This window comes from Mesocricetus auratus, unplaced genomic scaffold (assembly GCF_017639785.1).
Source record: "Mesocricetus auratus isolate SY011 unplaced genomic scaffold, BCM_Maur_2.0 Super-Scaffold_100019, whole genome shotgun sequence".
Classification (NCBI taxonomy): Eukaryota; Metazoa; Chordata; class Mammalia; order Rodentia; family Cricetidae; genus Mesocricetus; species Mesocricetus auratus.
Window position 1 is genome coordinate 1,752,042 of NW_024429200.1, and position 23,310 is coordinate 1,775,351.

The 23,310-nt window shown below is 49.5% G+C and overlaps 1 protein-coding gene across 1 annotated transcript in view; it reads right to left on the reverse strand.

The window, feature by feature from the left end:
- The window catches only part of Tbxas1 (thromboxane A synthase 1), a 173,135-nt gene that overhangs the window by 33,194 nt on the left and 116,631 nt on the right, over positions 1-23,310 (reverse strand). The window contains exon 9 of the mRNA XM_040728790.1: positions 20,923-21,240. Coding sequence (XP_040584724.1) covers positions 20,923-21,240 — 318 coding nt within the window. The remainder of the gene's footprint in view (positions 1-20,922; positions 21,241-23,310) is intronic.

Below are 23,310 nucleotides of genomic sequence, written 5' to 3' on the forward strand. Positions count from 1 at the left end.
TAGTAGACCAGAGCAGACTACATATAGACAGCTATGTGATCTTTTGCGAATTGTTTCTGTTCTGTGGTGTGCTCCCGGAAATGAACACTGAGCTGGATTATACATTGGGTTTCTCATGATGGGAACTAACGTTTGAAAACCAGAGCTGTAACACCTTGGTGCTGCCAGGAATGCCCACATGTGTTGTTGCCTCGGTTTCCCCATTTTCACAGGCCTCCCTGTATAGCTGGAGTCGCTTGACTCTGTAAATGTTCCTCAGAGGACCTGTCTCCCTCACAGCATAAAGGCACAAGTCCCCCACTGTGGGCACTGTCCCTGCCTACAGTCCCTTCTGCTGTGGCAGCAAGCTCTTGGGGGTTAAGTCATCTCTGAGCTAAGTGCAGGAACCCCCCAATTTAGAATAGAAACAGAAGCATCCAGTTAACTAAATATCAGAATACAACACCTACATTTTTAGTATAAGTATATTCCAAATACTGAATGAGATACACTAAAAAATTTGTCATGGTTTATGTGGAATTCAAATTCAACCAGACACCTGTATTTTTTTCTGACAGCTTTAAGTAAGTAATAAACAGAGACCAAACAGGAGGGAAAGTTAGAAGATTAAGACTTTAAAATGCCTCCAACTAAAAATCTTTGGGCTTTAATATGATCATAAATTAACAGCTGTATTGCATTATGCAAATTTATGTTAAATTATTCTCTCTGTCATCACGCCCCAGTAAAAATTGTATATATGACATTTAGGGGGAAAATGACATCTTCTGATAAGAGATTTGCTCTACATCTTGGCACAGCTGATTACCTGTGCCTGAACGCTGTGGCCACCCCTCCCAAGAGGTCCTGTGTTAGTGACTCTTGGAGTTCCTTCTGGTCTAAGTCCCTGGAGAACAGCCCAGGAGTGGCGATTTCTACTGTCAGGTGACGCACAGCCCTGCCCTTTGCCTAAGAATGGTACCTCCTGGCAGTGAGCACAGGGGCTCGAGGGGCATGCCACGAGGAGGTTTATCTGTGAGCTCTGTCACTCTGTCTTGGAGCAGCCAAGGAGAAGGACATCTCTAATCTGATGTCCCACCAGCTGGCTAATTCAATGTTCAAGCAGACACAGGTACATGCTATTAGTTTCTCAGACAGATGTGCTTGAGTGGATCATTTAGAGTTGCAGCCTTCCTGAAGGTTCCTGGTATATCCCACTGTTTTTTAAATAATTTTTCTTCCATTCCACCTCTGTCTGCCTGCCTGCCTGTCTGTCTCCTTGAGACAGGATGTCAGATAGCCTAGGCTGGATTTGAATGAGCTATGAAACTCTTGCTCCTCTTGCCTCTCCTGGGTGCTTGGATTACAGGTGTGTCTCTACACTTGGAGGACAGTTTCTTAAAGTCGAGGCCCTGCTCGTGGAAGAGGTGCCCATGTCTGTTCTGGAAGGGAGAGTCGAGCATTACAAACAGAATATGACCTCCATTAACCTGGTACCCAGCAAAGCCTGGAGGACAGGAAGCCAGATGGCTGTCAGCAGACTGCAGAATGCCAGGTCTGCTTGGAAATGGTTGTGGGCAGGAGTAAGTGACAGGAAGGAAGGCCACAAAGAGGGCCTAGAACGATCTGGAACAGGAAGCAGTGGTGTTGAGGAGCAGTCGCAGGGATTCTCAGGGGTGCCGGTGCTTGCCATCCCACAGACACAGGCCCTCACTGCTCGAAAGCTGTGTGGGCTCGGAAGGACGAGGCAGGCTCCAGTGGCCTTCTCAGAGACGGTGCTGGTGTCTCAGAGCTCACATGCAAGTGTGCAAGGGCCTTAGGCCAGGAAGCTACAGTACAGTGTGATTCTGGGCAGCATCCTATGCCTTTCCCCATTTGCTGATTTACAAACAAAGGGGTGTAGCTCAGTAGTGGAGTATGCCTCGCCATGTGTGAAACCCTGAATTCAGTTCTCAGTCACATACACACACAGACACACGGACACACACACACAGGCACACGCACAGAGGCGCACACACACAGACACACCCACAGGCACACAGACACATACACAGAGACACACACACAGACACACACATACACACACAGGCACACACACACACAGACACACAGACACACACACAGACAGACATACAGACACACACACAGGCACACACAAGCAGACACACACACATAGACACATACACAGAGACACAGACACATACAGAGACACACACACACAGAGGCACACACACAGGCACACAGACACACACAGACAGACAGACACACAGAGACACACACACACAGACACACACAGACATACATATACAGACACACACACAGGCACACACATACACACACAGGCATACACACTGGCACACACAGACACACACACAGACAGACATACAGACACACACACAGGCACACACAAGCAGACACACACACATAGACACAGACACACACAGAGACACACACACACAGGCACACAGACACATACACAGAGACACACACACAGGCACACACATACACACACAGGCATACACACTGGCACACACAGACACACACACAGACAGACATACAGACACACACACAGGCACACACAAGCAGACACACACACATAGACACATACACAGAGACACAGACACATACAGAGACACACACACACAGAGGCACACACACAGGCACACAGACACACACAGACAGACAGACACACAGAGACACACACACACAGACACACACAGACATACATATACAGACACACACACAGGCACACACATACACACACAGGCATACACACTGGCACACACAGACACACACACACATACACACACATACACACACATAGGCGGGCACGTTCAAAGGGGGATTAGAGTGAATGATCTCTGTTTTGACCTTTAATCACCACCTACTCACCTGGCACTGACCACTGCTGAGCACCCATGTCTGATGAGGTGCTGCAGACAAGCACAGGGAATGGCTTAGCAGCCGGAGCCTCTGTTTGGTTTGGGCCAAGCACGCGTACCCCTTTCCTAACAATGCACCTTGTAACCAACCTATCAGGCTGCATGCCCACCTCACTCCAAACAAAGGAATGAGCTCCCCTCCCCTGGGCAGGGATCGAAACCTCCCCTTTCACGAACGACTTCTAATGAAATGCGTACCCGAATGTGTCTGGGTGTGGAAGGCAGTGGTCCTGATGTGTTTCACATTGCTTTTAAGTGCATGTGCGTTCAGGCAAATTGTATCCTCTGAGTGAACATTCAGGGAGACCTCCCTGCTCACTGTCCATGCCTATGCATAGTTGGGCACACGAAGGACTTGAATCAGATGCATCATGGGAAGGGGCATACTAAATGAGCAGAGGTTAACCGAATTCTTCCTTCTGGTAAACCCCGCAGAAGGAGGTCTCAAACAGTTCCCTCTCTCATGTGGTCTGCTGTCACTGTCGAAGGTGCATGTCCTCCTGACTTGATCTAATGCATTGCTTTGAATAAAGTTCCCTTGCTACTTTGCAGCCTGGGAGCACCTTTATTTCAATTATCCGATTAAGATGCCAAGAACCCGGCAAAACCTGGCCCAGACCCTGACCACTGTGAGACACTTGACGGACCCTGCACTTGTGAGACAGTCAGGTTCGCCCAGGGCAGACAAGCAGAAGAGGCCCCTGCCCTTGAGAAGGTGTTCAGGAAGGGGAGGGGAGAAGGGCAGGGGAGAGAGGGGATGAGCTGTGAAACTGCCAAGGCTTCTTGCCTTCCTGAAATGATGGAGGCAGGTATGTTTCATGGGTGGGTAAGGTCTGTGGCTTGCTTGGTCACCGGCTGTGCCAGCTGAAAGGGTAAGAGGGTCCAAGGCCTGAGCATGGACCAAGGGGAAGGTGCTGGTTTCTGGAAACGTGGACCCCAGATGCCTCATCAGCAAGGACAGGCTGCACTCATTGACCTCTTCTGTCTAAGGCTGGTCCATGTGCAAAGAAAAGACAGTCTGAAGGAGACTCGAGAAGCCTTTGAAATCTGACCTAGGAGGCCAGGAGCAGGAACAGGGGGTGACTGTCACATGTCTTCCACAGAAGGAAGATAAGCAAGGAAGGAAAGGTCATAGGCTACTGCGTAGGTGCAGACCGCGTTTGTTTAGCTGAGTTGGGGTCTATATCAGCCTAGCATTTCACAGAACTCCAGACAGATACCATGGGCCCTATTAAGTAGGATTTAAGGAAAAATTTGAGGGACAGAGAGAAAAATGCAACTAGATACAGTGACAACTGACAGGCTTAACACATAAATTATTCCCAGGGAAAGAAACTGTCTACCTAAAACCCAAAGGACAGGATGAATAGAGGAATTTTTGATGGTGGAGATTTTGTGTAGGAATAAAAGCTAATAACACATGGAGATATCTATAGAGATTAGTTTTAAGAGACCCAAGGGTAGACAAGGAGAATGTAAATTTGCCAAATGTTAAGTTAAAAAAAAAGAACCCATTTCTAATCAGCTCAGGCTTGCTTTTAAAGATCTATTTATTTATTTTTATTGTGTATATATGTGCTAAGTTTATATGACCAAGTATGCAGGTGTCCCTGGAGGCCAAAGGGCATTGGTTCTCCTGTGACAGACAGTTGTGAGCTATTTGATGCAGGTACTGGGAACAGAGTTCTTAATAGCTGATCCATCTCCCCAGCACTCCTTTTTATTTCTTTTATAAAGATTTATTTATTTATTAATTATATATACAGTATCTTGCCAGCATGTATGCCTGCATGCTAGAAGAGGGCACCAGATCTCACAGTAGATGGTTGTGAGCCACCATGTGGGTGCTGGGAATTGAACTCAGGACTGATGGAAGAGCAGCCAGTGCTCTTAACCTCTGAGCCATCTCTCCTGCCCCTCCTTTTTCTTTCTATTGCTGTGTTTTTTAAAAAATCTTGTTTGATTAGTTTGTTAATTACGGAACAAAATTTATTCTTTTACTGGTGAAGACAAATGCATCTTCACTTACTGAAATTTCCTTGTTGCCAGGTAAAGAATGATCTTTTTTTCTGATGGTGCCTTTTGAGACTGGGTGGCAGCAGAAAGGGGACGTCCCGGGCAGAGGAGGAATCATCTCTGGGAACTCTCCAACACCCTGTTATGAACTTGGCTGCCATAGTGGAAATAGAAGCCACATCCCCTACTTTTGACATCTGCTCTCACAGGACAATGTCCCCCAGACTTGCTGGCTATTCCCAAGATGGCACCAGGGAATTGTTCTGGGTTCAAATTAAGTCTCTGTCTCTCACTTAGTTAGCTACTTCATGCCCAAGCTTCCATTTCATTTAGTCTTTACAATGAATCAAAACATAGAGTTGGTTGTTAGGATTGCCTGGTACTAGTACTCTTGAATGAGAGCATCTGCCATTAGATGCTTCTAGGAGACTTCATTTTACCCAGGATTCTTGGCTAGCAGGGTCGACTTCTTTACAGCAAGGTCAGATTTATTTAGCACATAAAAGTGATTATGAATAATTATAATGCTCTGTAAATGTTTACTGTTACTCAGGAGGTAAGAACCATCATTCGCATCTTCCAGGTCTACAAATCTCTCATTTGCAGCTAAGCTGGGGACTCATCGAACCAGATTTACAGCGAAAGGAGTAAAGACAAGAGGGTGGGAGAGAGACAAGGAGCCGGCTCACCCCTCCACCCCACTCCAGAACACCCTGTCCTCACTCCTAGCCAAGGTAGGGACCTGTGATGGGACACCCCTGGGCTCCAGTTGTCATGCCGACAAGAGGGAGAAATGGGCCCATAGTCCTTGAGTTGGTCACAGACCAGGTGACCTTCCAGCCTTGCGTTTGGCGTGACTTTTGTGAGATGCTTTCAGATGGGGGCAACTTCCAGCCCTGTCAGAGCAACCGTTTCTAAGGCCTCGATAGACTAGTAGCTAGCGAGATGAACTGGGTGTGACCACCACACAATCTCAGAAAGCTTGCTGCTTCCCAACAACCTGGCCTGGGCCTTTCTTAAAATGCCACGAGCATCTCCAACCACCAGAGGGTGTTTATAAAATCATTCCTGTCATTGACAGTGACTCTGTGTCATACAATAAATCTTTTGGCACAGATCTTCACCCTAGCTGCATCTTAGATCACCAGGGACTTTTCAGAAACCCAGGTGATGGGGAATATCCTTCTGCGTGCTGTGAATATATGTCTCTCTTATTGGCTGATGAATAAAAATGCTTCAGCCAATGGGGCAGGCAGGATGTAGCCAGGCAGGAAGGATAGATGAGGCTACCAGACCAGGAGAATTCTGGAAAGAGGACTGCAGAGAGGAGTCACCAGGGGTATGCCATGTAGCTTCTGAGAAAGCAAGAGGTCCAGGCATCATGAGGTAAGCCAAGAGCTTGTGGAAATACATAGATTAATAGTTATGGGTTAATAACTAAGAGAGAGCTAGCCAGTAAGAAGCCTGAGCCATCGGCCAACCAGTTTATAATTAACATAAGCCTCTGTGTGCTCACTTGGGACTGAAGGGCGATGGGACCAGGCAGGACAGAAACCCCGTCTACACCCAGGACTCACTCTGGACCAACCAAGTCAGAAGTGGATCCAAGCCACTGCCATTTCTCACAGCTCTCGGGGATGTAGACGTCTCTGGCTATTCTGGGGTCTTGATTTGCATTCGGGGCTCAGTGACAGCTGCCTGTAAGGCGTGGTAGGGCATGGCAGAGGAAAGCTACTCAGAGGTAGCCGTGAAGGTAGAACAGGAGGAGGCTGTTGACTTGTTCTCAACGGCACGCCTCCTCCAAACCAAACAGGCTTCACTTTCTGCTTTGTGACATGTGTCCAAACTGTGGGTCCATCAGAGGCCTCATGGTCCAGCCACCTTCAAGCAGCATCACTGGCTATAAAGCAAACCTTCAGCACACAAGCCTTTCGGGGGCCACTTCATTGCCAAACTGTAACAAACACCAGATTTTGGTTTGCTCTGGCCAGAGAATCTAGAGACTTGGTGAGGCCTGGAGGACCTGTGTCCTTTCGGGTACAAGGACGGGGAACACAGGCTCAGGATTCTGGGCCACCCTTCTCTTCCCTAGCGTTTTCCAGGCCTTGTCTACACTGAGATAAGCAGGATTCAGCAGCAGTCAAGGGCAGGCTGGACAGTGAGAATGTGGCCTTGGCCCGGTAACCAGGAGGGAGGATGGAGAGAGCCTTCCGGCCGAGCAGCACAGATGACTGGACCATGAGGCCTCTGGGTCCCCAGGAGTGTGTACGGAGCCAAGTGTCTCTTGTATAAGGGTAATATATTTAACAGCAAACACAGTGAAATTCAACCATAGTGTGGTGAGGAGGATTACCATACACGGGATAGGGATGTCTCGTGTGCTATTTCATTAGGGAGAAATCACTTGCGTGGGAAACCGACAACTGAGGTCAGCACTCTGCTGGCCTCCGACCTCGACCCCAAGAAAGCCCTCTCCCTTTCCACCTAGCTCTTAATCTCCCAGCCTTCGCCCACGTACCCGTGGCCACGCCCAGATGGGTGTGGTTAGGGCTCCAGGTACGGGATCTCTCCCTACCATAGTGTTAACTTCCCGCGAGACAGACCCCAAAGAGAAGCGGGAGGAGAGCCGGAGACCTTTCCATAAAGAATGAAGCAATGCCATCCTGGAATGAGAGTTAGAGAGGGGTCCACGGTGTTGCAGAGGCGGCTCAGTGGCTGAGACAGGAGTCCACAAGACGGCTGAGCCAGCACCTTCGCTGAGTGACGCCCCACCCCGAGCACGCTCCACAAACAAGCCGAAGGAGAGATAGATACTACGAAGATACACGTATAATATGATGATGATGGCCATGAAGAGGATAGTGACGACCAAGAGAGGCTTCAAGCTTCCGGAATGTTTTTGTGGGTGTGGGTGAAGCACCCAGGTTCCCAGGGGCAGAAGGGTGAAGCCGCCTGAGTGCTGTCGTTTCAGCCACTCAAAAGGAGAATCCGGAAGCTCAGAGAGTGGACCACTGCGACAGGAAAAGCACAGCAAACCTTCTGTGGTGCTGAGAAGCAGGAGGACAGGTAGGGCGGTGCTAGTGGAGTGTCTGGGGAGGGTGGGGCTCCTCGCCGTAGACCAGCGTGGGCAGGGCTGCCCCTTCTGCCTGGACAACTGGCTTTTCCATGGCTCCGTGACACTGAGGCACATGCCGCCCCAAGCTCCACCCCTTGAAGTCCCTCTTTTCCAGTAGGTGTAGAGCCACCGCCACCTGAGTAGTCACCAGAAACACCGGAGCCTGGAGGAGCAGCCGCGGAACCCGAACGTTAGACACTGTGTTGGTAGGTGCAGGCTGAGAGAAAGCCAGAAGGACCCTGTGACTGGGTCCTTCCCAATGGAACCCTTCTCTTTGGATGCTGTCTGTCTTCTGTCATGACAGCCTTTTGAAACCTTGGTTAGGATGTAGTAAGTACATCTACGGGATGTACTGCCCCACAGGGCTAGCGTCTATACTATAGTGTTAGCGTCTATACCATATTAAATAAAGGACTTGACCTTGGATCGGGTGGTTGACCCTCATCCATTCAGCTGAGGGCAGAAGAGTGAACATTGCTGTTTCCTGGAGAAGCAACCCTGTCTCCAGATGGTGGCATCAACTCCTTTGTGAGTTTCCAACTGCCAGCCTGCCCCACAGACTTCAGACTTGCCAGCCCCCACACGGCGTGAGCCAACTCCTTAAAATAAACCTCGCTCCCTTCTTGGTTCTCTCTCTCTCTCTCTCTCTCTCTCTCTCTCTCTCTCTCTCTCTCTCTCTCTCTCTCTCTCTCTCTCTCTCTCTCTCTCACTCTCTCTCTCTCTGGAGCTTTTCTTTCCCTGCCAATGCCACAGGCACCGTGACAGTACTGACTTTGAGAAGTTCTTGTAAGGACCAGGCTAACGCTTGTTTGCAAAGTAAGGAGCCTGAGACTGGCATTGGCAGCAGAGACGGCGTCTATTCCAATCCCTCCCTTTCTGCAGATAAGGAAAACGGGTGGTAACAGCTGATGTGTATGTTGTTGATGCTGTCCCAAGTGTGACACGTGTGTTAACCGAGTCTATGCGACAATCCGTGAGCTACGGAATGCACCCTATTCCCATTTTACAGAGAGGAAAACCAAGTAACAAAAAGGCGTGTCATGTCAGGGATCCGGTGACGGTCACTCGGTGTCCTCCATGTGTTCTCCTGGACATGTGGGACCAGTATCTGGCTCCTGGCGCTCCCTCCTGCTTGGAAGGTCTGCTCTTTGCTCTGGTCCAGTTTGATGGAATGTTACCAGCCAAGAGTCCCAGAGAGACGAAATGATTGATGCTGCACCCCAAGCTCCAGAAGGGTGGGGCTGCAAACCCAGTGACTGATGGGAGGGAGGGCCAGGATCCCAAGCCATGCATTTTCAGGAAAAAAGTTTTTTTCTGTTTTTGTTTTCTGTTGTTGTTGTTGTTTTTTGAAAGGGCTACAATCCTGGACCATCTCTGTTGGTTGACTCTGGTTTTGTGTGTTTTGGGGACAAGTTCGCACTGCTTAGCCCAGGCTGGCTTCGAATTCAAGATCCTCCTGCCTTAGCATCTAGAGCTCTGGGGTCCCAGGTATCCATCGCCGCCACTGCCGACCCTGCTCACCCCCTTGTCAGCCCCTGGAGTCAGTTACTCACTCAGTTCAAACCCTCGGAGAAGGCAGGGGTGTCTCCCCTCCAGTCCTTAATGACTAATTATAGTGTCATTGAGGAAGAGGAGAGGAAGCCACTAGGTAACAAGAGTCTGGGAGGCTCTGGGTGGCTCTCCACCCCTTCTTGTTCATAGCGTGGGGGAAACGTGTTCCCTTCTCCATAACAAGAGGTCTCAGCAGGGGGTCTGCACTGTGCTCCCTACAGATCCTGCCCCAGTTTGGTCCCAGCAGGAGGAGGCCAGTGGAGTTTAATTACATTCTTCCTATAGGGAACATTCAAGAAATGAGCCTTTGAGAAACAACTTGTGCTACCAAAGGAGTGGGGGGGGGGGTCAAATTAAGCAAGTGAAGAGCAGGCATTGCCTCCTGTGTCCTAGAGAGCCAATCTAAATATTTAAACGTAAAAGACAGATTCCTAAACACCCGGCTTCACAAACCTCCCGCACTGCGTGCGCTGGAGTCAAGCATCCCTCTGATCTGGAATATTCATAGGCCTGGACGGGCAAGCTCATCTAGTTGGAGTTTTCACACATGCCATGTTCAGTTATGAAACATCTAAAACAGACAACACCACAACATGCAAAACATAATGCTGCTCACAGACCCGGGGTGGAACAGACTTATCAGAAAGTCTGGAACACAGACAGTATGGAAAGACTCCTCATTCTGTGGTGATCCCCTGCCACCACGTGCCCCCCTTCTGCCGCCCCTCACCCCGCTCTCAAGTACTGGAGGACTGGATGGAGCCCCAGGCCAAAACTACGAATGTGTTAGCTTCCAGGGGAGTCATACCACACAGAAAGTCTCTTGTTCTGGAACCATCAAGCCTGACCGTACGACATTCCTGTCATATACCTGTCCTCCTGGGTGCGTGACTGCCACAGATAGCCCAAGTTCCCCTCCTTTCCTTGTTTGGAAGGCTCTAGCCATCACCTGGCAGGTCTGTGTGACACTCTGCAGGAGCCTGTGAGAGCATAGCTGTGTGACTGTGGGGACCACCCTGTGCAGCCTCTTCAGTCCCCTCCTGCATCGGCGGCCCTTTGTCCTGGCCTGAGTAGCTCCGTCCTCCCCGGAAGTGTTCCTCCCTGCCAACCCCAGCCCAGCTCTGCCCTCAGATCTGCCTGCAGCTGGAGGAGGAGGGCATCCGTGCATGGTACCTCTCTGCATCCGTGCATGGCATCTCTCTGCATCCGTGCATGGCATCTCTCTGCATCCGTGCATGGTACCTCTCTGCATCCGTGCATGGTACCTCTCTGCATCCGTGCATGGTACCTCTCTGCATCCGTGCATGGCATCTCTCTGCATCCATGCATGGCACCTGCATCTCACGGAGGGCACTGCATCTGTGCATGGTACCTCTCTGCATCCGTGCATGGCATCTCTCAGCATCCGTGCATGGTACCTCTCTGCATCCGTGCATGGTACCTCTCTGCATCCGTGCATGGTACCTCTCTGCATCCGTGCATGGTACCTCTCTGCATCCGTGCATGGCATCTCTCTGCATCCATGCATGGCACCTGCATCTCACGGAGGGCACTGCATCCGTGCATGGTACCTCTCTGCATCTGTGCATGGCATCTCTCTGCATCCATGCATGGCACCTGCATCTCACGGAGGGCACTGCATCCATACATGGCATCTCTCAGCATCCGTGCATGGCATCTCTCTGCATCCGTGCATGGTACCTCTCTGCATCCATGCATGGCATCTCTCCACATCCATGCATGGTACCTCTCAGCCCTGCATCTCACAGGCCTGGCGTGCACCCGGTGCTCTTGTGGGATCTGGGCTGGACCAGTGGGCCTGGCAGATGCAGTTCCCTATTCCCACGGGGCTGGCGTCCTGCTGGGGCTTGATTCTGGTGCCTCTGCCAGAGAAGCGCCGGCTGACAGTGGATAATGTGTCCAGACAAAAATGGTGGCACTCTATGAGTCTAGTGGTTGACAGAGGGTCTTTTGAGGACCACGGGTTTTCAAATTCTCACTGGACTTGGCTGTTTGGAAACTTCTGTGTAGAGCAGCATTTGTCAGAGGTGTCCGGGGAAGTCAAAACATGAAGTTTCCGTTTATTCTTTTATTTCCAAAGCTAATGGTAGGGAACAAAATCCGTTCTTTTGAGGTGCACCATAATTAAATAGAAGAACCACTTGGTGTAACTCAAGGCCAAGTGGAGCACTGAGCTCCACCTGTGGCTTTAACTGGCTCACATTTATTTTTAATTCCCGTTTTTCTGGGTTGCTGTGAACCAACCCTGCCTACCATCTTAGACTCTTAACAATGCCCGGCTCCCCTGGAGCCCCAGGTAGTGAATACACAACACTCTAAATTGTCATGGGAAAGGAACGTGGCCAGGCTGACCGGTGTGCCGCGGTCCTGGGCGGGGGGACTGTTTCTTTACAGGTCACTTCTCCCTGTGCTCTGCAGGGACACAGCAGGGGCGGGGTGGGGGGTGGACTTGGAGCATTCATTGCTAAACATCCAAAGAGCAGAAGAGCTACATTTTCTGAGGCGTTGCAGCTCACAGCTCGCAAAAGCTGCTCCTAAACCCTTCCTGTCCTTTAACCTGCCTCCTTCCTGTCTTGCTGGCCTTACAGTGCCCAATTACAGGGTCTCTGGAGGCTTGGGGTCCCTAGTGGGCAGTGAGCCAGGAAGTGAAGCAGGGGGATTCTAGATCTCTCTAGACCTGGGGAACAGAGCTAACTAGGACAGGAATGAAGGGGGAAAAGGAGAGGAGGAGAGAAGACAGTGATGTGGGCTCCAAAGGAGAAGGGACAGGAGATGGCGGTGGGCGGAGGGGAGGAGCAGGGGAAGGGGAGGCTGGAGGAGGTCACAGTCAGGGTGGGTGGTTCTCCCAGGGGCTACTGTAGGGGTAGGCACTGGGCATCTGTAGCGGCTATGAAGGATTTAGGAGCCCTGGATAGTGACAGAGAGAGGCTGCGGGCATTCACAGGCCAGACAGGCCCGAGAGGGGCCATCCACCCTCCCCTTCTGTTTGTGTAAAAGCCACGGGGACAGTGTCTCTGGCACCTGGTCCAGGTTTGCTGGCCACTCTGCTCTATGGAGTCATGAATTGCCCACACAGAAGTGCCTGCAGTCTGTTTTCCGTCCCTCCAGAAACTGTCATGTTGGTAGCAGGGGCTCCAGAGCATAACTTCTAAGACAGAGCCCCAGGCACACTCCCAGAGACCCCTGTTCTCTGTATATATGAAGACTCCCCGCCCAGCATTCATTGTCGGGGCGCCTTGTTCTTGGGTCAGAAGCTCCCAGAAAGGACAGGAAAGCAGGCAAGCTGAGGCTCACTTCTAAGCAGCCCCCTCCCGGAGGTTCATGTGACAAGGGGAAGTTCCCGTTGTTGACAACGCTTTTCGGGGTAGGACCTCAGGCAGCCAGGACTACTGGTTACAATGATCAATTCCTGGGCAAGTTTCAGGGCCACACAGAGCACCCTGCTTAAGGGGGACAACACAGTGGGTACGTGTTGAATGTGACAGGCCTCCAGTTTATACAAGCAGACTGCATTCTGCTTACCAGCTTTGTTTTGAATATAGCTTTAAATCAACCAGAAGCCTGCCCTCACTTCCCATCAGAGAACTGCTTAAGGAGGCAAGAAGACTGTGGGATAAATTCAGTACTAACAGACTTTCCAAGATGTATTAGGATGGAATGAATTCCTCGACACTTTATCTCCCATCCATAAAGTGACTGGCATCATCACTGGAGTAATCTAGAAACCATTAAAATGTATTCACAAAAGGCAAGCCATAGCAGAACCCCGAGGCCTTCATTATCATTAGGAATAAACACACTGACTCCAGGCACGTCACGCCGGAGCAGGATTTACAGTTGAAGGGTCCGGCTCTTACCATGTGAGCTGCTGACAGACATCAGGGTCCAGAGTTCTCCCCTGGAAACCGTAAGGAATGCAGATGCTCAGGCCCCACCTGATGTGTGAGTGTGAGTGTGTGTGTGTGTGAATGTGTGCATCTGTGTGTATGCGCGCATGTGTGGAGGTCAGAGGGTGACATTTATGTATCCGTTATTCCTTTGTAGGAACCCCTGCTTACTGAGAACCCCATTCCCAGTTTCAGCCCCATTCTATTTCCTGGATGTGATCCTAGCTGGGAGACACTTTTTCCCCCATAGTAGAGACAAATTTATGTTAGTCTATCTAAATAGTTTCCAACCCAGTGCCCCCCCCCCGTGACAAAAGGACACGTGTATTTATGAAAGAGCTGCTTGTGGATAACCGCTATTTTATTTTTGTAACCATGGGATATGTTTGGCTTTTTGAGATCCACTGACTGCTTCAAGGAGCAAACCCCCAACTTTGCCCACATTAAGCAGCATGAGCTAATCAGCTGGAAAAGCCAGCGTGGAATGTTCTTTGATCCTTAAGAGAAATAGGAAGACGAAGATGTGTTTTAATTAGATCTTTATAATGTGACGAAGTAGCTGTTGGAGAGTTTTAGGGAGTTGATCGTCCTTCTAAGTCATGACTGTGTTCAAACTCCCCTGAACAGAGGCTGTATATCAGTGTCGTCCAGTTTGTGATAAATTTATAACTGGGTTCTGCAGAGCAGATTTATATCAACAATTAAGCAGAAGGAAAAGGGCTCATAAATTTTGGCTGGCACAGACCAGCACCGAAGAGGAGGAAGGAGAATGGTTTCAGCCAGGTCAGAAAATTCAACACATAAGTGCTAAAGCTATAGCAAAACAATAGAAGAGGAAAGAACTATATTTTCTCTCTTATCCTTTAAAAATTACATATTGGAGTAGGCAATGACACATCCTCATGACCAAAGCCTGATTAGAAAGCTGAAGCGCTTTTCAAAGTCTCCTAAGAAGGTGAACGGAATAAGCCTTCCCCTGGTCCTCTGCTACCAGCTTAACAAACGTCCACCCGCTCCGTCTGACCAAGACATGGGGGAAAAGATGAGTTCACCAAAAAGCCCAGTGACTTGAGAAGGACAATGCTGTGGTCTGAGTGTTCAGCCACCAGAATTTGCGTCTTGGGATTTGGTCCCTCATCTTATGTATCGATGCTACTGGAAGGTAGAGCCTTTGTGGACTTAGGCTTGCATGATGTAATGGGGGCTGGGACCCTACAATGCTACGAGTGGCTTTGTGACAAAAGGGACAGAGGAGCTAGGAAGTGGTTCATCTGATAAAGTGCTTGCCATCCTAGCGCCAAGATCTGGGTGCGGATGCCTGGCACTGACCTAAGGGGCTGGGGCCAGCGGCATGTACAAGTCTTCCCCAAGTGGAAAGGTGGAGACAGGCGGGTCCCCAGGGCTCACTGGCCACAGGCTGGCTGAACCGACCTCTAAGCTCAATGAAAGACTCTGCATCAAAAAGATAAAGCTGAGAGAGATGGAGAGAGACACCCAACACTGACTTTTGGCCTCCATAGGGGTATGTTTGTGCGTGCGTGCGTGCGTGCGTGTGCGTGTGCGTGTGTGTGTGTGTGTGTGTGTGTACACATGCAGGCAAATATGCACAAAAACAAGAGGAAAGGAACAGAGAGCAAACTAGCATGCCTGCTGTTTCAGCATGCAATACTCTCTGCCATGTCACGAAGCAACAGGACGCCCTTGTCACCTGACCAGCAGACCCTGGTACCCTGCTTCTAGAATGACAGTGAAATGAACTTCTCTTTGTTTGTTTGTTTTTTTAACTTGTCTGTTCTCAAGTCTTTTGTTATAGCAACAGACTGAGAGAAGGTTCTAAGCAAAAGGAACAAAATCCTCAAGACAGTTGATTTGGAAGAAAATATGTGTGTCTAGAAAGGAGGCTGGAGACATGGACCATCAGGCAGATTATGACTTATATTTACACTGGAACACAAATCCAACCCCTGTAAGGAGAGAGGCAGCTGAAGCCAAATGGGCCGGAGTAGGGAGCACAAGACGGAGCATCACTAGGTAGAGAAGTTGGGGGCTGAAAAACATAGACATTCCCCAACAGCAGTGGGGGTCGGGGCAGCTGTGTTAAGTTGTTTTCACTAAAAGTGAAACTTTGGGACTCTTGACTTACATCACTTCTAGACTGGTAAAGGATGCACTATTGCAACCTGCTAGCCTGGGCTTCACTGTAAGCAGCAGGAAGCATCGAGTACCCCGAGGAAGTCACAGGAGGCAGCCACACCGTGTATAAGAAATACACAGAAGGCATGTGGCCGAGGCTCTACTGGGGTCACTGTCCTGACTTCCCAGAGCCAGTCTGAAAACTTCTTAGGGAAGGAAAGCATGGTCTCCCAAACAGAAATTGCAAAGTAGGAACTTCCAATCTTGAGGACCATGGATTTTTTTTTAACTTTTCATTGATTCTTTGTGGATTTCATTCATGCATCTGGATGTCACTCATCTCTCCATCACCTGCTTCTATCCTCTGCCCTTGCAACCCCCCTAAACTAAATTTAAACGCAAGACCAGACAAACAAACAAATAAAACAAATCTCAGCATGGAAGCTGTAATGCGGCCCACTGAATCATATAGTTTACCCTTTAGTTGATATATCTTTACTAATAAGTGTTCATCACAATGAGTCATTGGTCTGGTTTGAGGTCTCTGGCTTCTGCTACACCCTCAATACTGGGCCCTCCCTGGGGCTCTTCTTGGATATCCTATTGTTCCCTTGTATCATGGAGATCCTGCAGCTCTGGATTTGTAGGTTTGGAGGACCATGGATTCTAGGCCCAACACTGGACAAGCTTTTTTTTTTTGGCTACCTAGCAATCATTAATCCCACTTCCAGTAACAGGGTCTTAGGGATCTACCCTTCCACCCATTGACAGGCTACGAGGACTGGGGGAGGCCTACCTTCTTTAATTACAGAGATGGACAGGTGACCTAGGCCTCAGACAGAGCAGGGCCTCGTGTTCTCATTGCCAGGGGTTGCTTAAGGGATCTGTCCGAGAAGCAGTGAGACTTCTGTGTGAGCACTGCAGAAAGAAAACCGTGCTTCCCCATGCTGGGCTTGTTCCTGCTTTCTGCCGTCCCCATCTTCCTACTATAGAGGTCAGAGTGGCTGCAGATGCAGCGGCTCAGTGCTAGAGGGATTTAACGGTAGCTCACTGGGTCAAGAATCAGCAGACCAGAGATGGATACTCACTACGTCACAGTTCTATCTCAAGGCTGGAGTCTTCCTACTGAAACTCTCAGCCAGGGGCTGTGGAGGTGTCTTGGTCAGTCAAGAACCTGCGGTACAAGCAATGGACTTGAGCTTGGCTCCCTAACACCTATCTGTAAGTAAGGTGTAGCAGCTCATCGAAGAGGTGTGAAGATCAAAGCCCAGATCCCAGAACCCAAGAGATGCTGAGTGGGTGTGGCAGCTTACCTATAATTCCAGCATTCAGAAGGTGGAGATAGGGAATCCTCAGAGCAAACTGGCTAGACCGACTAGCTATGCAGAAACTCTGTGTTCAACTCAGAGATGCCTCCTCAATGGATAGGATGGAGAGCAATGGAGGGAGATGCCCAATGCCTATCTCGGGCCTTCACACGTATGTGAACACATATACATACATGCACACGCATACAACACACGCTCGAGGAAAAACTGAAGAGTACATTTAAAGTAATAATGGAAGAAAACACAAAAGCCCTCATGTACCCCATTTAATTCACTGTTCAAAATCCAGGTGGCACAGGACCCTGAAATCATGGTAGAGACTGAGGATCATGAGTATGTCCAGAGGCACTGAAACCCAGAGAGCAATGGGGCACAGGGTTGGAACGCTTGCATCAGTCATTCCTGATGGGAGCCAGCCTCTGGAGCTCACTGTGCCCCGGAGAATACCTGGCGTTGTTGTTTATATTTATTTATGTGTGAGTGTGTGTGTGTGTGTGTCCCCGCTAGAGTGTGGCTGTCAGGTGGTAATGTGACAGCTGTTTTCCTCATTCCATAGCATAGGTTGCTGGAGGAAGACTGAGCCAGCGCATGAAGCTTGGCTGGAGGTGGCTTTACCAGCTGGACCATCTCGACTGCCTATTCGGTGACACTTGCTACCATTGCCCGCAGCAGTCCCAGATGACACCGTTTTATTTTATTGTAGATGAGGACAGTGACTCTTACCACATTCCCAAAGGGCTTTACTGGAGGAGAGAAGGTGTAGGGAGAAGGGACAAGAGCCAGGATCCAGCCACATGGACGATGACAGGTCACCCAGGGGCCCTGCTCTCTAGGCCCAGCACCCCGTACACAGGGAAGTCAGCAGCCACAGACACTGGCATTAACTGGCACTCAGCAGGTATTTGTTGAATGGAAACCAGCAGGAAAGTTATAACAAATCATACTTTACATGCACATTTTCGGGAATATTTTCAGGAAAATGCTTAATGTGTGAACAGCTAATCTGCATTTTCATGTCCTGACAGATGGCCCATATTAACAGAGTTCTGAGCATGGTTAAAAAAAACTAAATAAATAAATAAGAGAAGAAAGAAAGGGAAGAAAAGAAAAAGAAAACCTGCAAGTATTCATCGAGTGGGTACCATGTACAGTGTGTCCTCCGACTATCTCATTTATTGTTAGAAAGAAAAAGAGATAGCCTGGAGACATTTCCATTTGTCAAAACGTCCCTAAATATTGTCCATAGGAAGGAAATGACCCTCAGGACTTGCATAGGTAGAGAAGAGCATTTTTCTCTTGGGAGATGGCTCTAGGTCCCAAATGTCTCAAGACAAACTGCATCAGCACCTAGGGGACTGCTGGTCAAAAGTGCAGTCCCCCAGCTGGGCAGCGGTGGCGCATGCCTTTAATCCCAGCACTCGGAAGGCAAAGGCAGGCAGTGAGTTCGAGGCCAGCCTGGTCTACAAAGCTACACAGAGAAACCCTGTCTCAACGTCCTCTCCCCCGCCCCCCCCCAAAAAAGTGCAGTCCCCTCCCAGCCTACTCTTGCAAAATCAAAACTTCTATAGCAGGGTCCCAGAATCTGCATTCAAATCGTCTTTCAGAGGGTTGAAAAGCTGTGCCTGGTACAATCAGTTTGTTCACCCATGGATCTCTCCAGTGCTTGGGGACATGGAGTACAGCCCCATGGGAATTGGCCTTTTGGGGAAAGAAGCCCTGACCCTAGGCTCAGAGGCTGAAGGAGGCCAGGGTCTGGTGAATCGGCATCATCGTCCTTGAGGTCAGGGCCAGTTCAGGCTGTGGTAGAGGTGAGGGCGTGTCACCAGATTTTGCGTGGGAGCTTGCTGCGCCCATAGCTTCATACCCATACCTAATGCAGGTTGTAGCTGATGAACCTGGCAGGCTCCCTGGGGCTTTTCTACTGTCTAGATGGAACAACGGTCTAAAACTAATCATATCCATCTTATGCGGCCCTTGAGGGTCTTCTTTGGAAGGGATATTGCTTAACAGACTATTGGCTGGAAATCCCCCTTGGGGTGAAGATAATGACCCCCATCTCTTGCAACATTTGCACATTTCCCAAGCCTCTGTCATATGTCCCACACCACAGGGCACCCTTCAGATGCTTCTATGTCCACTTCTTCATTTAACTTGGCTTGAGACTGAGGACTTGCCGTCTCTCTGCCCGTTTCCCCAGGAAGGCATCCTCCCTAGGCCTCAGTCATTGATCTTCAGCACACTTGATCTTGGGGCTAGAGTCAATTTGCTTAGGCACACTGGTGTCCCTATGCCCTGACCACAATGATTGGCCCATGGGTGGACAGCGATTTCAGCATTCTGATCGGAGTGACCTTTGTGACTTTCAGTCATAGCTCCTATTTGGTGGTGAGGCGTGAGGAAGCCTGTGGTCCCAGGTGCTCTTGGCAGGCTTCCTATGGTTTCCCAAGGACAGCGTGACTAAGCACGGGGCCAACAAGAGGAAAGAGCCAAAAACCAAGGGCAGAAAAACTAAGGCCTGAGGGTGTCTTTGAGGCGTCATTAATATTTTCCTGGAGTCTCATTCACTCCCGAACTGAGCAAGGTTTTGTACCTATAGATACAAATGCTTGTTTTCGCTAAAAATCAGTTTGACTCAGAGTTCTGTTGCCTGGCACTAGAGATGTCATAAGACACGCTGTAATGTACCCTATCATGTTTGACCCCTCTTCTCCCCTGCTCCTCAACTGGAACCAAATATTAAATAACTGCTATAAAGCACACTGGGGCAGGTGGCAGGACTATCTGGATTCATGGCTTGTTGAGACTCCATGCCCAAAGGATATTGATTAATGGATCAATGTCAGTAGGAGGAAACCCTGTCAATGACTTGGATGAAATGGGAGACATGGTTAGCAAGTCTCAGATGACACAAGCTGGAGGAAACACTAATATGACAGATGGCAGAATCAAGCTTCAAAATTATTTTGACTGAGTGGAACAGTAATAAGGAGAAACACAAACTCTTGCATTCAGGCTCAGAAGACCAGTCTGCATGAGTAGGGTGCTGGGGAGACCCGGCTTGACAGTTGTCATAATGTCAAAGAACTTGAAGTTGGCTATGTGGACTCACACAGAGCTAAACACTGGGGTAATTAGCAGTTATTCAGGTTTAAAATGTTTATAAAGTGACTTGGAGAAGAAGGACTCTAACTTTGCCTCTACTTCCCCAGTAGGACCTAGGACAAAGAAGTAGACTTTTCCAGGAAGTAGTTTCTAGGTCCTAATGCTTCCAATAGCAGAATAAGCTACATTCCAAAACTGTTGGCTAATGGCATCAGAATGTAATGGACAAGATTCCATTGTGGGAATTTTCTTATTTAAAGTACATCGTTTTAAAGTGATTCAAGACAATGCACATAGTAGCATCCTGGGAAAACCACCAGGTTGATCATGCAGCCCAGCTCAACACCCTTAGAAGGTTGCTGCAACCTGCTACAGAGGGACCTCGTCTCCAAGGAATCCCCAGACTCCATCTGCGCTTGGGGCTCCCAGCCCATTCCACCTTCTTGTCCGGGTTGTGCCTCCTCTCCTGCTCGCTCCTTCCTGCTTCATCTGGCATCTATGCCTGCCTCTGGACTGGACGCGGCTACCATTGCTGACTTCCCTCTCCTATCTTCCTCAGGGAGCCCCCCCCCCAGTCAGAGCACGCCAGACTCCTTCCCTGTGGCTGCCCTTTGGTCCCCCACTCCTCCCTGGGTCTCTGCAGGTCCCCAGAACCAGTCTCCTGGGCTCTTTACTTTCCTCTGAACACCCCGTTTTACTTGCTAGCCCAGAGAGATGGCAAAGGTGGACGTGACCTCCTTTCGTCTTACACACTTAAGGATGAGATTTTACTAAGCTGTTACGCGGGAGCTTCGCCTAGTCCAGCGCTATGTCGACGCACATGGATGCCTGGACCCCGCTGTACTCACATGTTTCTCCATGAAGAGGTCCACCTCTTTCAGGAGCCTCTCCTGGCAGTCAGGGTGGGTAGCCAGCAGGTAGGTGATGAAGGAGAGGGTGTTAGTGATGATCTCGTGGCCAGCAATGAGGAAGAGGAAGGCCTGACCCACAACTTCATCCGTGGTTAAAGGCTTAGACATGGATGCAGGGTGGCCTCTTCTTTGGGGACGGTCCACTGTGCACTCGGCGGAGGACAGGGCTTCTGTGACCATGTCAAAGTCTTCCACGCCCACTGAGCCTGTGGCGTGCCGGGCATCCAGCACCATCTGCAAGAAGTCTCTCCGCCTCTGAGGACGAGAGAAAAAGGCGCATCAGAAACACGGGACGGGGCTGGAGGATGAGGCGGGAGGCTTCTAGACAGCTCATTAGGAGCAGGGTCTCGTCACCGGGTCATGTGAGATGGTGAGAGCCTGGTGGCCACCTGAATGACCCTCCGGACAGTGGGGAGGGGCAGACAGACACACCGGAGAAAAGATGAGGTTATTGTCTTCTTTGCCATTGCACAGACTTACGGAGCAGCAGTGGGACGATTTAACACATGCAATTTAATACTCGATGGCGAGAGTAGAGTCTTTCCTAACCCACCCTGTGTGTGTTGTATGTGTCTGGAGCCTTCAAACTCTCCTTTTGTAGTAGTTTGTAGGACAGTCACCTAGCTGTGAATATAGTCACCCTGCTGAGCTGGGGGACATCAGAATATAGCCCTCTTACTCATCGGGGTCTGGGGACCTAGCCACCTCCTCTGCCTTCCCCTCTCCCTCATCCTCCCAGCTTCCAGCGACAATCTTTTTCTGTTTCTGCGATCAGATTTTCAGCTCCCACACATGAGCATGCTGTGTTTGTCTTTCTGTTCCTGGCTTATTGCACTTAACAGAATGTCCTCCAGTTTCTATCCATGTAGCTGAAGACCAGCAGATTCCATTCTTTTTATGAGGCCAGATAGTATTCTATTGTGTGTATTACCATACTCCCTTCTCTACTCTGGGAAAGGCCATCCACCCGGGCTGATTCCTACCTGACCCCCAAATGTGCTTAAAATACAGCAAGTTTTAGAGCAGTAGAAACAGTGGGATCTCATTCTTTAAAAACAGTAAGTGTATAATCGAGAGAACTATGTGCATTCTCCATGTGAAGCAAACATAGGTCACATCTGTATTCAGCAGGTCTCTAGAGCAGGAGGAGATGGGAAAACCAAGGTCCTTTAGTTCTGATTAGCACTTTCTACACGTTTGTACCATGGGCTGAATTTACAATGGGAAAACACCTGACAGATTTAAGTCGGAGCACATGCCTACTGTTTACCATGCAAGGATGTGGTGGGCGGCTCTAAGTTTTCTCACACAGTACAAAGTCAACAGGATGGGATGGGGCATGGAGCAGGGAGCTGGCTCGCCTTCAAAGTCCCCAGACTTGGCAGCCTGCTTCCACGGAATCCCTTTTTTCTCTCCAGTAATCCCCAATCTCCTTTGAGCGGTTAAAGCCTTCTTATCATTTCCCCTACCTTCCTTATCAGTGATTTGCATATCCTTTACATTTTGGCTACCACTAATTCCAACTACAGGAGTGTTTACCCACTGCTTTGGCATTCGCAAAGTATATTCCCAGCACATCCTTCTTTGAAATGTCCTTTAATGTGATGAATGACAACCGGGATGTTGCTCTTTCCTGAAGTTTATGGGATTAAAACAGCAAGAGGAGAGAGTATCAGAACCTCCGACAGGAAAATATTATAATTTCAAAGTACTTTCCTAGTTGCAGCGTTTTCTCAATTCATTGGCTTCCGAGTTTCCATTGCATGAATAATCTATGCTCCACACATCAGCATGTGATTCCGTCTTTTAAGTCTGTCGGCATTTCATGTGTGGTTACTTTTCCTGCTCCATGAGATGAGAAGTAGCTCCAGGGTGAGGCCCGCCCCTCTCCCCCGACCCGTGCCAAGTGTTGTACTGAGCGCATATTAAATGCGAATTTGAATCTTCTACAAATCAGAGTGCAAAGCAACAGATGCCCTTGGGGACGGTGCATTGGGTTTGGCTTCAACCGTTCAGCCGCTGTTTGGAGCAAGAAGCCTTTGCTGATGAACAGGCAGTGGCACTCAAAGGTGTCTGCTGGGAGCCTGGCAGGGCTTACCACCAACGGTTACACATGCTCAGGCCAAGGAGGCACGCTCTCCGTTTCCCATCTCAACAGCAGAGAAAAGGCTGACCCTGCTCATTTTGCTGTTCAGACTTCCTGTTATTGGACAGCACCTGGGTGGCGGTTGCGGTGCCATGGCTGCAATGTCACGGGGTGAGGGCTTGGGGGGGGGGCGGAATACGGTGACACAGGGGGAATGTGACACCTGAGACTCTCTGAGT